This window comes from Podarcis muralis, chromosome 2 (assembly GCF_964188315.1).
Source record: "Podarcis muralis chromosome 2, rPodMur119.hap1.1, whole genome shotgun sequence".
Taxonomy (NCBI): Eukaryota; Metazoa; Chordata; class Lepidosauria; order Squamata; family Lacertidae; genus Podarcis; species Podarcis muralis.
The window spans coordinates 35,235,295-35,251,092 of record NC_135656.1 but is presented as its reverse complement, the minus strand read 5'-3'; the positions used below and the strand labels follow the sequence as shown (position 1 = coordinate 35,251,092).

At 45.4% G+C, this 15,798-nt stretch overlaps 1 protein-coding gene across 4 annotated transcripts in view; it reads left to right on the top strand.

Moving 5' to 3' along the window:
• Positions 1-15,798, top strand: part of UNC13D (unc-13 homolog D) — a 57,670-nt gene that overhangs the window by 38,961 nt on the left and 2,911 nt on the right. For all 4 annotated transcript variants that reach the window (XM_028716923.2, XM_028716924.2, XM_077924213.1 and 1 more), the window contains 13 exons: positions 1,119-1,249; positions 2,211-2,331; positions 3,304-3,447; positions 4,619-4,717; positions 5,290-5,496; positions 6,320-6,388; positions 7,153-7,232; positions 8,702-8,807; positions 8,935-9,006; positions 9,459-9,542; positions 10,167-10,287; positions 11,933-12,056; positions 12,958-13,163. In XM_028716923.2, the coding sequence (XP_028572756.2) occupies positions 1,119-1,249; positions 2,211-2,331; positions 3,304-3,447; positions 4,619-4,717; positions 5,290-5,496; positions 6,320-6,388; positions 7,153-7,232; positions 8,702-8,807; positions 8,935-9,006; positions 9,459-9,542; positions 10,167-10,287; positions 11,933-12,056; positions 12,958-13,163 (1,564 nt within the window). The remainder of the gene's footprint in view (positions 1-1,118; positions 1,250-2,210; positions 2,332-3,303; positions 3,448-4,618; positions 4,718-5,289; positions 5,497-6,319; positions 6,389-7,152; positions 7,233-8,701; positions 8,808-8,934; positions 9,007-9,458; positions 9,543-10,166; positions 10,288-11,932; positions 12,057-12,957; positions 13,164-15,798) is intronic.

Below are 15,798 nucleotides of genomic sequence, written 5' to 3'. Positions count from 1 at the left end.
CCTGAACCAGCTATGTTCATGTTTCATCTCAGGACTGGTTCACAGGTCCATTTCATATTGTCTTTGAATCAGTGTGTGTGCCAACCAGCCCTGTGAGTACATGCAGTCCAGCTCAGGTGCTAAGAAACCCTGCTTGTTTTTGGTGTGAGTTTCTGGGCATAGCTTCTCTTGAGTGTTTTGATGTTGTAGATGCTCCGGGAACATGCTTACACCATCAGTCATTACACACGGATTCAAAATGGGGTGGGGTGGTTTTTTGGGGCAGGGTGTTTTTTTTTAATGTAAACCCTTTTTTTGCAAATAAGCCCTGTGACAGGTCACGTGGCAGATCCATTCAGGATTAATAAGCCACAAATGTCTGCAATCCTTCAGGTTCTTCTCTAGGTGGAAATGCTCTGTGGTTATCTTTTCGCTTCATGTGCCTATTGAAGGTACCTTGGGCCTTGGGTGGAGTGTCCTGGTTAGCCTATGAAAAAGCCCTTTGCATGTTTGGAACAATGGCATCAATTAAAAAATAAGGCATACATACATCCTCTTTGTAGACTGAGAACCCTAGCCATTACGGACCCAATTTTCTGCATCGTAGAGGTTGGAAAATGTGGGGAGAGAAACACAAGCCCCAGTATGACTCCGTCCTTGCCACCTTCACTTACCTGGCAGTGACGGCCTTAATTCCCAGGCAGGTGATTGGTGGTGGAGGAGCAACAGCTACAATAATAGCAAACCATGCAGGGCTTGCATCTGAGCAGGATGCAAATTGTGACAGTCCTGACCAGGCTTCCTCAAACTCAGCCCTCCAGATGTTTTGAGACTACAATTCCCATCATCCCTGACCACTGGTCCTGCTAGCTAGGGGCCATGGGAGTTGTAGGGCCGAGTTTGAGGAAGCCTGCTCCTGACCATGCTCCTTAGGGCCGGGATTTTCCAGTATCTGACCAGTTGTCTTGTAGGCCAGCTGAATTTTTAAAATAATAGTTTTCAAAGGCTACCCAAAGCACCGCTTATCAAATGAGTCTTCCCTGAGTCAATAGGAATGGCTGTTTGCCCTCTGGATTGCAGGGCCTGCTGCATGTTCACTGGTTCTCATTGGCTCACTCTAGTTTTTGTTGCCATTCTAGGTTTCACATTATGTCAAGGAGCAGCTGAGAAAGATTGACAGTGGCATGTCCCAGCTCACAGCAGAGAGTCTTTTCCAGCTCTATCTCAGCCTGCAGGAACTATATCGCATGAAGGACCATGTGTGCAACAGGTGCTGACCTCTTTCAAGGTCAAAGCTTTTGCTTTCAGCCTTGGATCTGTTCTTGTGGCCACCACATGGAGGCTCCTTATCCATTTCACTAGTGTGTGGCCATTTGTGTGTGTGTGTGTGTGTGTGTGCGTGTGTGTGTGTGCGCGCGCGCACATGTGCATTCTTGTGTGCTTATAGTGTTATGAGTTTGGGGGCGGGAGCAGGCTGCATGTGAGGTTGTCCCAACCCCTGAATCCAGCAAGTGTTTTTTAAAAAATAAGCCAGGCTATCTTACTGTGTGTTGAATGGTTGCCTGGGTGATGGGCCATTAAAGGAAACAAAGGAAAGGGGGGTCTATGGGAGATATCAAAATAGCAAATGGGTGGGGGGCCCTCCCTCAACTCAGAGATAGTTAGAAGGACAAAGCCTGAGTTTAGAGTTGAAAGTGGCAGTGATGTAACCTAGAAGTAAAGCAAAAGGCTGGAGAGGGAGTTAGAGCAGCACCCTGAGAGCAGTGTTTGATTTCTGTTTGAATCCAAGACTTGTAGCTATGGGAGAAACAAGATCCTTTTGGGGCATTAATGCTGCAAACCCCTCCATCATAGGCTCGGGTTGTATATATGTGCAAATAAACCATAGATCATAAGGACACCAGTCTCCGCTGTGCCTCATTAACATGATAGTACTGCAGCAATAAAGCTGCCAGTACATTTGCAAAGCTATGCAGGGTCCAGTATGGTTTCAGAAGGAAACATGAACCTTGGAACCCCTGGAATCCTGCACTGCTTGGAGATTGGGAGTGGTGTGCAAAAATGCACAAGGAAGGGCCTGTTGGGACAGCCTTGCTATTGTTGCCCCTGACCAGGATGACTAATCCGTGGAGCAAATTCAGGCAGAAATTTAGCATAAGTTACATGACTTAGTCTCAGTTATTGAATCTGCTGGGTTAAGTAGGTTCTGGTTTTGTATCTTTTCTTTCCAGGGAAGGTCCTCTTGAACTGACAAACTACCACCAGTGGTTCAAGGAAGCCATCCCCAAGTGGCTCCAGAAGGCATACACCATAGCCTTAGAAAGGACTCAGAGAGCTATCCAGGTAGACCAGGTAATGAATGGATCCCCATCCAGGGAAGGGCCAATTCTTATTGCTTTCAGCCTTATGGCATTCACATAAAGAGGCTCCTGCATTAACAGGTGACTTTTGCCAATAGGTGACCGTTCTGGTGAGATGCAAAGCGGGATTAAATCCCAAAAGGAACAATGTATGCAAAATCATCATCATCACTATTAGGTTGAAGACACATTTAAGCAGTGCTTTTTTTCTTAAAAAAATGAGAGAGGTACTCTAATTTTCCCTCTCATATTGAAATACTACCTCTCAATGAGGCCAAACTTATACACACAAAATGTTTAGGGGTATGCATACCCCTGCGCTGTCCCCCCCACAGAAAAAAAGCAGTGCATTTAAGTACAGTGGTGCCTCGCAAGACGAAAAGAATCCATTCCGCGAGTCTCTTCGTCTTGCGGTTTTTTCGTCTTGCGAAGCAAGCCCATTAGTGGCTTAGCGGATGAGCACTATTAGCGGCTTAGCGGGCTTAGCGGATCAGCTGATAAGCGGCTTAGCGGATCAGCTGATAAGCAGCTTAGCTGCTTAGCGGATCAGCTGTTTAGCGGCTTAGCGGATCAGCTGATAAGCAGCTTAGCGGCTTGGGAAAAGGGGGGGGGAGGGAAAAAACCCTGCAAAAACTCGCAAGACATTTTCGTCTTGCGAAGCAAGCCCATAGGAAATTCGTTTTGCGAAGCACCTCCAAAACGGAAAACCCTTTCGTCTAGCGGGTTTTCCGTCTTGCGAGGCATTCGTCTTGTGGGGCACCACTGTAAGTCCTAATAGCTACTTCCACTGGACCAACATCACTGAAGTAAGTGGAGCATTCTAAATTAAGTGATCGGAGGAACAGCCAGCCAGGTGTGAAAATCCCCTTTTGTTCTAGAGATTCAGGCTCCAAATTAAATGAAGCACTCAACAAATCTGCACTTGATTATTTATGCCCATTTACCTTCTTTTGTTTCTCTTCAGCTGACACCACTAGGAGAGCTGAATAAGCACAGCACATCCACGGTGGACTTATCAACTTGCTATGCTCAGATGGTAAAGACCTGGCAGCAGCTGGACTGGCCAGATCCTGAAGAGGCCTTCATGATCATGGTGAAATTTGTTGAGGTGCGTATACAGTAGGGATGGGCTATGTTTCACTTTCATCTGTGATCCACTCATAAGTCTTTTCACTCTTGTTTCCATGTTAATTGTGAATTTGTGCAGAAATCCATACAAAAGTAGCATTTAAATACCCATGTATTTTTTTAAAAAAATATATATTTCAAAATTTTAAAATGCATTGTTTTCCAGTATACTGCACTTACTTCTAAATATATTTTGATACAGCTTTTCGATTGGAGAACTGTGTCATAACATTCAGGAAGTGCAAGAGCTGATGGATCTTCACATTAGCCCTGGAGGTGTAGCATAGAGCCAGATGTTCCAATTTAATAACACTGAGATCCAGTGTGATGCACAGAAACAAATCCTACGAATGTTGGGGAAGATCCACCCTACTGTAAATGACTTTGTACATGAATCTTGCACTTGAAACTTTTGAGATGCTGGAAACAAGGATGCCAGCTGAGAACCTATAGTCCCCAAAGAGGCATAAACAATGAGACCCAAAAACAATCAAGCAGGTCAAGAGCAGCTGAAACAACAAAAAAGCCCCAATGCTTTGCGCTTGCACCTGGTCTCACAGTTTTTTACACTTTCTCTTTCATTATACTCTGAGAAGCAGTACTTCAGAAAAGAAGAAATACATTATTCCAATGGAAAAAAGAACCCACCTTAATTTGGGATAGAGGATCGGAATATTTGTTTGTTAATTATTCTTATTTCTTAAATACAGTGGTACCTCGGGTTAAGAACTTAATTCGTTCTGGAGGTCCATTTTTAACCGGAAACTGTTCTTAACCTGAAGCACCACTTTAGCTAATGGGGCCTCCTGCTGCTGCTGCTGCGCGATTTCTGTTCTCACCCTGAAGCAAAGTTCTTAACCCAAGGTACTATTTCTGGCCTAGCAGAGTCTGTAACCTGAAGCGTCTGTAACCTGAGGTACCACTGTATATTTCTTGCCCGCTTTGATCCCTAATGACCCGAATTACCCCCCAGACCAGATGTATTTCATTATTACGATGCTCTTATTGTCTGATGAAGGAATCGCCTCTGCCTACGCCTTCCCACATCCTTGTAGGAAGCAGTGAAATCCAAGTGATGAACTGATGCATTGGGAGTCTTTACCTCCATAGAGCACAACATCCTCAAGCGACTTCCTTTTTTGACTTCTTAGGACATATGTAAAATTGCTCTGATGTACTGCCGACTGATCAAGACAAGGGCAGAGGAGTTGTCATCAAAGAAACACAAAGAGGGAGAAGCAGCAAACAGGGTGAGCGATGGAGCCAGTTTCTGACAAAGGGCGTTGTTCAAGTAGGCTTTTGGGAGGTGGAGAAGTCCCGCTGAAATATACTCGGAGTCGAGTGTGGATTTCATGCTCTTTATTCAGCTCATAGTAGTGAGGAATGTCAGTTACCCCGAAATGTCTGCTTTATATACATTAGTTGCACAATGGGCCCATGTGATTGGCTAATTCTGGGATTCTCCTGTAGGCCAATCAGGTTGTGGATTCACTTCCACCTGGAGTTGGATTGGGTGGCTCCTGAGGACCAATCAGACTGCTGCATTTTGGATCCTATTGTTCTAGGACCAATCAGACTGCTGCATTTTGGATCCTATTGTTCTAGGACCAATCAGACTGCTGCATTCTGAATCCTATTGTTCTAGGACCAATCAGACTGCTGCATTTTGGATCCTAGTGTTCTAGGACCAATCAGACTGCTGTATTCTGAATCCTATTCAGGACATAACACCTGCCAACTCTTGAGGCTACAGAATTCTGCCATGCTGCTTCACAGGCAGGTGGAATGCATCGGTTTCTTGCTTTATTTCTCCCCCCGCCAGCTCTGCGTTGTGGTGAACAACATCGAGCAGCTCCGCATGATGATCCTGAAGCTGCCATCCCAGCTGGACTGGGCGTGCCTGGAGCAGAAGACGGGAGCGGTCATTGCGCCAGAGCAGATCCAGCACACCTTGCACCACCAGCTTCAGGCTACCGTCACTTGCCTCAACAACGAGATCCGTGGCGTGGTGCAGACCCTGGCAAGCAAAGTAACCCGGCAGCCTTGGCTTTTCTCTTGATAAGCTCAATCTGGCAGGGAAAGGTCTGGGAGGGGCATGGTTGGAAATGGCAGAATGGGGCCAACACGAGACAGTCCGTGTTTTGCAACCCGTGGTTATGGCTCCCTAAGATAAAGCTGTGTGCATTCTGCATTTCTGTACAAGAGCCATACTGAGCATGCAGGATTTTGTAGGGGCCATACAATTCAGCATCTCAAGTAACCCAAGATTTGTATGAAAACAGTAACATTTGTTTTAAAAATTCTTTGAAAATTTCACACACTGCTCTGTGTGAAATTTCAGAAGCCAGAGCAGAAGAGGAGAGGGGGGAACCTTCATGGGAAGGTGCCTTTATACGAGACTCAGACCAAAGAACCTATCTTGTTCAAGATTGTTTACATTAATTAGCAGCAGCTATCCAGCATTTCCCACCTGGACTTTTTATTCATGCAAAGCAAATGCTTTGCCAGTGAGTTTTGCCTTCAGTGCCCCCGGTAGTTCCTTGTCTAAAGCAGCAGAAATGTTGTAAAAGCTAGCAAATAGACACACCGTTGGCAGAGGTGGTTCCAAGATTGAGGTTGAAGAAGGGTGCTCAGTGGCTGCTGCTGCTGTTCTTGGTCCCCATTCTCTGCTTGCTGCTCTTCCTCATCTCTTCCTCCACTGTAGAAAAAGTATGTTATATCAGAATGTAATGGCAGCCTTCCATACCTGACTAATACAGTGACTACTAAGATAATGTATGTGAACTGCTTTGAGCACTTACAAAGCATCTTCCCTCAAGTAGTAGTAAGCACATGTGTTTTTATTTTGACAGCTGCATGCTGGAATTGCCAGGCACATCCAGGAGCTGTACACCTGCAGCGCTTCCAGGGACCCAGAAGATGTGAGTCTTGGAATGCCGGGACAAACCATTTTTTCTAGGCTACATGCTGTTGCGCTAAACGAGTCTCTTTTGCCCTATCCATGTCTCGTATGCTGCCTTAGCTAGTCCTACATTCAAAAGAAACCACAACCAAAACTAGTAATGTACTAGTAATGCCCCTGGTTTTAACTCTTGGCCTTGAACTGTAATATCTATGCCTTCTGGAGCTTAGGGGCTGTTTGACTTTCCTGCAAATAGTTTGGCTTTGGAGCAATATGTTAGATCTCTGTAGAGGAGGTTCAGGGAGGTGTTCAGGAGCCACAAAGGAAGGTGGCAATGGGGCGGCTTGAGTCACTTCTGAACTTACTGAGATGAATGAGAGTATGTAAGTTCGTGTCAAAAAAAAGCGAGCAAGCATGGCGACAACCACCTTGTTCCACAGCTGTTACTACCGTCACTTTATTGTCACTACTATTGTGTTACTACTACTACTAATAACAATATAGAATTAGCTTTGAGAACTCCTCCACAGAGCTAAGAGATGTTGATATTTTCTTTTTTTAACATCTTCCAGGACTATCTAAAGTCATTATTTTTGTATATAACAAAAATATAGCACACTAGGTAAAAGCCTTTGAAATGTTATGCTGGCCATTTTGAGCAGCACCAGAGGAAGGCATTTTCACATACCTTGTATGGAGGCCTCTGAAATGTTCGATATAGACTCCACAGTGCTCTTCCCTTTCTCTCTGTTTTCTCTAAACTTTTTCTCCCTGCCGCTCTAGTGCATCACCCCTTTAATGCTATTTTTGGAATGTGAGCTCCAGTATCTAAGTGGGAACCTGGTCCAAGAGAACTTCAACAGGTGAGCCAGAAGCCTGACATTGTTAGGATCTTTTCCCCCATCATCATTTTATAGTAGCAGTTATAGTAGTCTGTGGCCCTATGTTCTCCAGAAGAAGGATCTTCTCCCTCCCAGAAATTCTGCAACTCCTTGGGAATAGCAAAGGCTGAAGGAAGACAGGAGAGTTTAATGCTACTGGGAGATGAATGAGGGGCATCCGACAGGTAAAAGGCCCAGGGTGCCAGAAGTTCAGAAGATTTGCCATGGTGTCAGTGTGAATAATACATGGGGGAACCACAGCAGCATGCCAGGGTCCGTAGACAAGGAGATCCACTGCTTAGTTTCTACATTAAGAACACACAATCCCAGTGTTTCCCTGCTGGGTTTTGAAGCTCTCCAAATGCAGATTTACTAGTTACAGCTATTGGAGGGGGGCTGGTCATTCTGCACATGCCCAGAGGCATTCCATTCTTTCTTTCGTCTTCCTTGGGCCCCAGTGTTGAATCCCTAGCAAATCAGCAAGATGTTTGAGAAGGGATCAATCAGGTCTTTAGAGGCCTCCTAATTGTCTTGTTCTTCTGAACTGTTTTTGGAAACCATTATGGTTAAAAAGAGGTGCATAAATATTCTTACGTAAATAAAATGAAATATTGGAGCTCCTTTGAATGCTAGTGGGACTCTCCAATGCTATGTTAAAACTTTATTTTGCCAATTTATTTCTGGGTCTAGGACTGCCTATGATGAGTCTACTGTTGTGCTTTTTTAAACAAAAAAAATCCCCCCTTCACCCATAGTTCACCTCATTCCCCCACAGAATCTAGTTGGAAGTTGATAAATGAAACCTCTGGGAATAAGGGAGTTAGTAAGATGCCCCTGGCTTGCTTTCTTTTCCTTTCTACGGGACCGCCTTTCCTGGTATGCCCTGCAGAGGACATTAAGGTCCACAAATGATAACATTTTGGAGGTCCCAAGTCACAAGGTGGTTAGATTGGTCTCAACTAGGACCAGGCCCTTTTCAGTACTGGTCCTGACTTGGTGGAACGCTCTGTCACAAGAGACAAGGGCCCTGCAGGACTTGACATCTTTCCGCAGGGCCTGCAAGACAGAGCTGTTCCGCCTGGCCTTTGGTTTGAACTCAGTCTGACCCTTATGTTTCCCTCCTCTTATGGTTTTCATCTATGGGCTACTTTTAAAATGAGGCTGCATTTTAAATGGCATTTTAACCTGTATTTTAATTTGGTCCCCACCCCCCCCATTATGTTTTTACTGTAATTTTTACTGGTGTTAGCCACCCTGAGCCCAGCTCTGGCTGGGGAGGGCGGGGTATACTTAAAATTATTATTATTATTATTATTATTATTATTATTATTATTATTATTATTATTATTATTATTTATTATCATCATCATCCCAGAGTCTAATGGATTCTGCTGGTATCCAATGGCAACCTACCGTAGTTTCTATCTCTGCTTTCTCTCCCCTCCAAACAGCCTCTTGGAGCTGCTGTGGAATCACACTCTGGACATGCTGAAAGAGGCTGCAAAACAGCAACTTGGCAACTTGGCGTACTTCAAGAAATTGCAGTGTGCCCTCAAGGTACTTAGACATGTGGAACAGAATGTAGGATGGAGCATCTGACTTTCTTTGCTGGGCTTTAACAATGGAGCATTCACTCTTTTTTCTTTTTCTTCTTCTCCCCACCCGCACCCCTTTCATTCCATAGAACTTGGAGCGGTGTTTTCATGGAGAGGGCTGTGGTCTGCCAGAGGACACCCTCCACAATGCAACATTTACAGTAAGATGCTACAAGCCCAGTTGGGCTCTCTGGACCATTGGGAGTGGGGCGAGGGATCCCTCCACCACGAACAGGCCAGTCAATCTAGGGACTCAGCTACACTCGTCAATTATATCATTATGATTGTGTGACACCAGATGGCGCTGTAGAGCAATGGGATTTTCCATTAAGAGCTTTTATAACGTGTTTTTCTATAGCACTTTAAAAAAAACCGATATAGATCCAGCCTAGGCACGCACGAAACATCACCTAAGAATGGTGGTCTTGCTGATCGCCAATGATGGGGTCCTTAGAACAAGTGGGCCTCCCGTCTTACTTGCTGCTTGGATTACCTGTTTCAAATTTAATTTGTCTTGCATAATCTGTTAATTTTTTGGGGGGGGGGTTGTTTTGTTTTTTAAACAATTGCTTAATACTAGTACAATTTCTGCTCAAACCCACTTGTTTCCTAGGCTCTGGAAGAAGAACTGGACCTTTGCTCTTCCACCAGCAGAAAACTTATCCAGAAGTACTTCAGCGCCCGAATCCAGCAGCAGGTGTGTGACTTCAGTGGTCTCTGGCTCCTGTTTACGAAGAAGACTGCATCTCCTTGTTCGTTCTTCCTTGTGCTGAATGATATTGTTACATCTTATTTTCTTACGTTATTTGTGGCTAAGATCATCACTGCTGATTTACAGCAGGGATGTGAGACCTGTGTTCTTATAGGCAAATTAACGGAGAGTTAGGTTATGTTCTGCTCATACTGTTGGAGGCAGTACACCTCTGAATACTAGTGGCTTGAAAGAGGAGGAGGGGAGGGAGTTGTTGTGCTCAGGTCCAACTTGTGGGCTTCTCATCGACCCCTGATTGGCCCCTGGCCTAGATGGGGCAATAGCTTGATCTAGCAGGCTGTTACATTTTGTGGCCCAACAGTTCTTATTAGATCACATATCCCATCCTACCTGGTTATTGGCCATGCTGTCTGGAGCTGATGGGTCACACTCCAAAAACATCTGTAGGGGCCACGGATTCCCCATCCCTAATTTACCGGATGGAACTTGAAGTGATGTTTATCACCCTTTACTACTATGGTATAGGGAGACCAGGACCATTAATTGCTGGCAAGCAAACTGGGGCATTTGAAATGCATCCTGACTTCTCTGGTTGTTCTTATTTCTTAGACAGAGGCTAGCCCTGAAAAATACGGGGCTGTGACCATCAAGGCCCTTTACCGCCACTCGGAACAAAAGCTGCGCGTCGAGGTGCTCAACGCTGTCAACCTCCTTCCCCTGGACTCCAATGGTGAGAGCCCTCGAGCCAAAGGAACGTGTCTCGTTCTCCTTCTTAGTGCAGGCGCGTGAATCTGGAATGCTGTGTACGGTTCTGGCTGCCTCTTCTCAAAAAGGAGTTGGAAAAAGTTCAGAAATGGTCAATCGATAGTAAGGGAGAGTGATTCACTTCTCTTATGAAGCTAAGTTGCAACATTTGGGAGTTTTAAGTTTAGAGAAAATGTGGTCACAAAGGCACCATTGGAGGCAGCAAGGCTTCTGAATAGCAGTTGCTGGAAACCACGGGAGGGGAGAGTGCTCTTGCACTCATGTTCCCATGGGCAACTGTTCAGCCACTGTGAGAACAGAATGCCACACTAGAAAATTGATAAATACAGGTTGGTGTTTTGATGCCAACGATAGAGTATAGACGTTGCAGAAAACATTCATGTGTGAGCTGATCCCATCTGAGAGTCCCCTTCAAATCTGAAAGGCAATTGCAATTGCTGGTAGTATGGATAAATACAGCTTTAATATCTGAAGGGAGAAGGGGCTGAGCAGTCTGTAGGAACTACAGTGCAGTTCATTCACATTTCCAGAAGAGGTGGTTGTTGTCTCACTTAAGTGCTCTTGACTCTGTGCAAAAATCACAGCGGAGAACATTGAGCGTTTACACACTTGGCTCTTTTAAGAACACAGTGTGAGCTCTGCATGCTTGGGACCTGGAATGGGTAAATAAAGATTTTAGTTAAACTGAGCCAAGGGAAAAAATGGATGGACCTGCTCCAGAGAGTTGCTGCATCAGGAAGGTGCCCTTTGCCTAGTGGCAGAGACTAAGCCTTTTATGCAGAAGATCCCAGGTTGAATCTCTGGTACCTTCAGACAGCTTAAAAATATTTCAAGTTGCAGGCTAGGAAAGATGCCAAGTTGGAGAGCCACCACTGCCCCATCAGACTCCACAGCATTGGGCTTGTTGTTGTTGTTTAGTCGTTTAGTCGTGTCCGACTCTTCGTGACCCCATGGACCAGAGCATGCCAGGCACTCCTGTCTTCCACTGCCTCCCGCAGTTTGGTCAAACTCATGCTGGTAGCTTCGAGAACACTGTCCAACCACCTCGTCCTCTGTCGTCCCCTTCTCCTTGTGCCCTCCATCTTTCCCAACATCAGGGTCTTTTCCAGGGAGTCTTCTCTTCTCATGAAGTGGCCAAAGTATTGGAGCCTCAACTTCACAATCTGTCCTTCCAGTGAGCACTCAGGGCTGATTTCCTTAAGAATGGATAGCTTTGATCTTCTTGCAGTCCATGGGACTCTCAAGAGTCTCCTCCAGCACCAAAGATAGACCCAATGCACTGACTTAGTAAAAAGGCAGTCTCTCTTTCAACCCAGAAGGCTGAAACTTAAATCTCAGCAGCCGTAGGGGGCTTGCTTGCTAGAAGGTCTTTGATGGCTCAATAATACTTGGCTTCCGTTCACAATTTATCAGAAGAAAGTACTAGCAAACATTCTACGGTGGGGGAGGGGGTGAACTAAGATAAAGACTCTTAAAATTGCAGGACACCACCAGGTGCCAAGTGAATGCAACTTATGCTTGGGCGTTTGTTAGAGGAACAGATGCCCCAGGACCGACTTGCAGTTTGCTAATGATTACTCTCTTCTTCTTCCTATCCCCCTCACCCCCAGGCTTAAGCGACCCCTTCATCCAACTGACCCTGGAGCCACGGCATGAGTTCCCCGAGGTTATGACACGGACAACCCAGTGCATAAAGAACAATCTCCACCCTCTCTTTGATGAAGTATTTGAATTGTATGTATTATTATTATTATTTATTGAATTTATATACCAACCTATGCCCAGAGATCTCAGGGCGATTCATGGAATAAAATAAAAATATAAAACCACAGAATAAAAACAACAACCCAGTAGCTACCCTTCTCTCCTGCCCTGCAGACCCTTGCCATGGGTTGGTGTTTTTTTAAAGCCAGGCAGCACCCACGGGTCTCAAACCGCTGGAAGTGATTGTGGGATTCAAGCAATGCGTTGGTCAGTGGAACCACTGGGCTAAGATGGCTCAACCCTTGCCATGGTTGATACAGCTTGATAAGTGGCATGAGATGGTGAAGGCTGGTCCATTACAGCAAGTGGGGTCCTGCCCCACCAAGCTCAGTCTCCCCTCAGCCAGCGTCCACTTGCCCTTACTTACAACCGATCCAGGGAGTGGAGGCCCTGGCCGTCAGCTTCCTCCTCCTGAGCCTCAGTTTTGCCCTTGTAGAGGGTAGGTGGGTGGGGGAACAACGCTGAAATTACCGTATTTTTCCATGTATAAGATGGGTTTTTTCCTAAAAAATAAGGGGGTGTCTTATGCACGGATACATATCCCCCCCTTTTCTTAAAAGTGAGTCCTCAAAAATAGGGGGTGTCTTATACATGGGGGCGCCTTATAAACGGAAAAATACGGTAAGTCAGCTTGGCCTGTCCTTGTCTCTGTCTCCCCCTACTTTTGGCTGTTCTGCCTTCTGCCCTAACCGTCCCTCTGGACTCCAGCCACTACTGCCCACGAGTGTCACCAATTATTTCTGTTCATGCTTCCCCAGCATGGGGAATCATTCGTCTGGTACTTTATGCTCGGAGGGAGTGCTTCTTCCCCTCGGTTTGCAAAACGGGGTCACTCAACTCAGGCCGTCCCCATGCTCATTTCCTTTTACAGTTTGGTCCCTCCAGAAAAATGCCAGCAGGATGGGACGTGCCTGCTGCTCACCGTGTTTGACTACGACACCTTAGGAGCCAATGATCTGGAGGGAGAAGCATTCTTCCCCCTCTGCAAGGTGTTGGGGCTGAGTGAGGACGAGGAAGCCATCAACCCTTCCAGGGTGCCGCAGACCCGATTGTCCTTGACACATCCCGGAACTGCTGGTGAGCTCGTTACTTATACATTCCCAGCTTCACTTGTCCTTCTCCTTTTTGGCCGGCTAAACCTGTAGCCTCTTAGCAGGCAGGGTCATGGGCTCCTAGGCACACACCCCTAGAAAATATAGGTGGCGGGGGGGAATGTTCTTTTGTTCCAGACCAAGTACTAGGCTGTATATTGAAATGCTCAGCATTTTAGTCCTGTGATTTTGGCTTGTATCCTGCGTAGCGCTAAGTTAACATTCTGTGAAGTGCCCCCTAACTCTATCCTGGGGCTTCCTTCAACAGGGAGTTTGGAGAGGGGCGAGAGATGCTGTCTTTTGTTGTCGAGTTGGTGGCAAATTGTATCTGCACAAACACAGTTATGTACTACTAATCTAATGAAGCCAATTTAAAGAGTTTACAAAAATTCAAGCTGATGGGTCTTCCAGGCTTCTCTGCTGACCAAGCAAAGGGAGGGATTTTGTTGTCTCCTGTGGGCCCCATCTGACCATACAGTCATGGCTTCTCCCAAAGAATCATGGGAGCTGTAGTTCATTAAGGGTGCTTAGAGTTCTAATGGAACACCTATTTCCCCCCCAGAGAGCTGCAATTTCCAGAGTGGTTGAACCGTTGATCCTTCTTCTCAGAGAACTCTGGGAGTGGTAGCTTTCTGAGGGGAGTAGGGGTCTCTTAGCAACTCTTGGCACACATAACAAACTACAGTTCCCAGGATTCTTTGAGGAAGACCATGGCTTCTTAAAGTGGTATGATCCTGTTTTAAATGTGTAGTGTAGGTGGGGTAGTGGTGCTGGGAATTAAGAGTTCTGCTGCCTGCATTTCAGTCCCTTCCCACAGGGAGCATAGGGGGAATTGTCAATATTCCTCCAGCCATTTCAGCATTAGCAATTTAACTGAAAACTAGAAGGCTGGTTTCATAACTTGTCTTCTAAGTTTGGAACCTAGGATGTTATGGAACATAGCAGGCTTAGTATGAGAGCTGGGCCCTGGAGGCACCTATACATATGAAGGTTTTGGAACCTTGGCTTTGATCTGTTAATGGAGCCATAGAGCTAGGCGTGGCTTCTGTTCTACTGCTTCATTTCAGAGTTAGAGAGAGTGTAGGGATGGCTTATTTTCATACGATGGCTCCTTGTATAATATGGGTGGAAAGTTAGGGCTTTGTGGCAAACAGGCTGATAATGGGTAATGTTTGAGGGGCAAATATCTGCAGAAAGGGCAGAAAAAGCCAAGCAGGAACAAACGACTGACTTTACTTAGGACCAAGTGCTTTTAAGGGCTCATCTACATGTCTGCTTGTCCCGTAGCTAGAAAGCACAGGTGGTTTTCCATTTGCCCTACTCTGTTCCTGGGGGAAATGTGCACTTTAGCTTTAAATTGGAGCAAACATCAATCCAGAAAAAAGCACCTGATTGGTGCTTGCTCCAATGGAGAACAAAATATCAGGTATCCCCAGGGGAATGCAGAGGGGAAAGCAGAAGTCTGGATGAGCCCTAAGTGTGCCCATAGCAAATGGAATGATAATTGGTTTGAGGGTAGCATGGAGGCAGGCTTTTTCACCAGTGGCACCAGTGTCGAGAAATTCCTCAGGCTTCCTCAGTAACAGCATTCCCCCTGCTCATGATGACGCAGCCATTTAGGCAAGCATTCCCCTGAACTTGAACTTTCTGATACAGTAAACCCACAACTTAGATATATTTAACTTGTGATCATTCAGCTTTGTGCTCTTGGTAAAAAAAGGTTTGTTTTTGTTTAAAAAAAGACTGAGAAAAAAGACTTTGGCAATGCCCCACCCCCCGCCATTGCACACAATGTGTTTTGACTATACACAAGTTATCAGGCGTTATCCCCGGAACAAAACCTCAAATTGTGGGTTGTTGGTTGTTTTTTTTTAAAAAAAACTGTTTAAATTGTTATGTTTTTTAACTGGCTTGTTTAATTGTGTATGTTTTTAATGCTTTGGAATGGTTTTTATTGTGTGTTTTAATAATCTGTTAATTTAATAATTGCTTTTATACTTGTAAACGGCTTCAAAGCCATTTTTGCATACAAGTGGCATCTAAATAAATAAATACACAAGGTGAGGCATTTTCCAAAAGTGAGGCAAGGTGAAGAGATTGTTTTTAGATTGCAGGTTGCTGTCCTTTTTATCACCGTAGCTTCTACACTGCCCCCTTCCTAGGGACGCTGGACTGCACCCACTGGACTGCTGCTGGATTTACCTGAGCATCATAGGAGCAGCATTAGCAGCTGACTCTTAACTAGAGATCTCCTGCTTTTACTTCCAGCAGCTCAAAAGGCTATGGACAGTAACACAACCTACCACACCCAAACTCCATTCTCCTTTTAATAAGATTCCCTTTTCCTCACTGCTTGGAAAGCTGCTTCCATAGCAACCTCCATCGGGAACAGCGTTTTGACTCACTAAAGGGAGCTACAAGAGGTGCTTGGAGCTAGAACAGGAAATGGAAACAGCTGTTTTTCAATTAGCCTTGTTCTTCATGGGGCATGCACATCATTCGCATAGTATCCATTAGCTGCATCCATTAGCTTGTTACCCCTTGGCGATGTCCTGCAGTTTTCCATCAGGTACCTCTGGGCTTCTTTGCTTTAGGATGTTTTGAGATATATGCAATGGGTA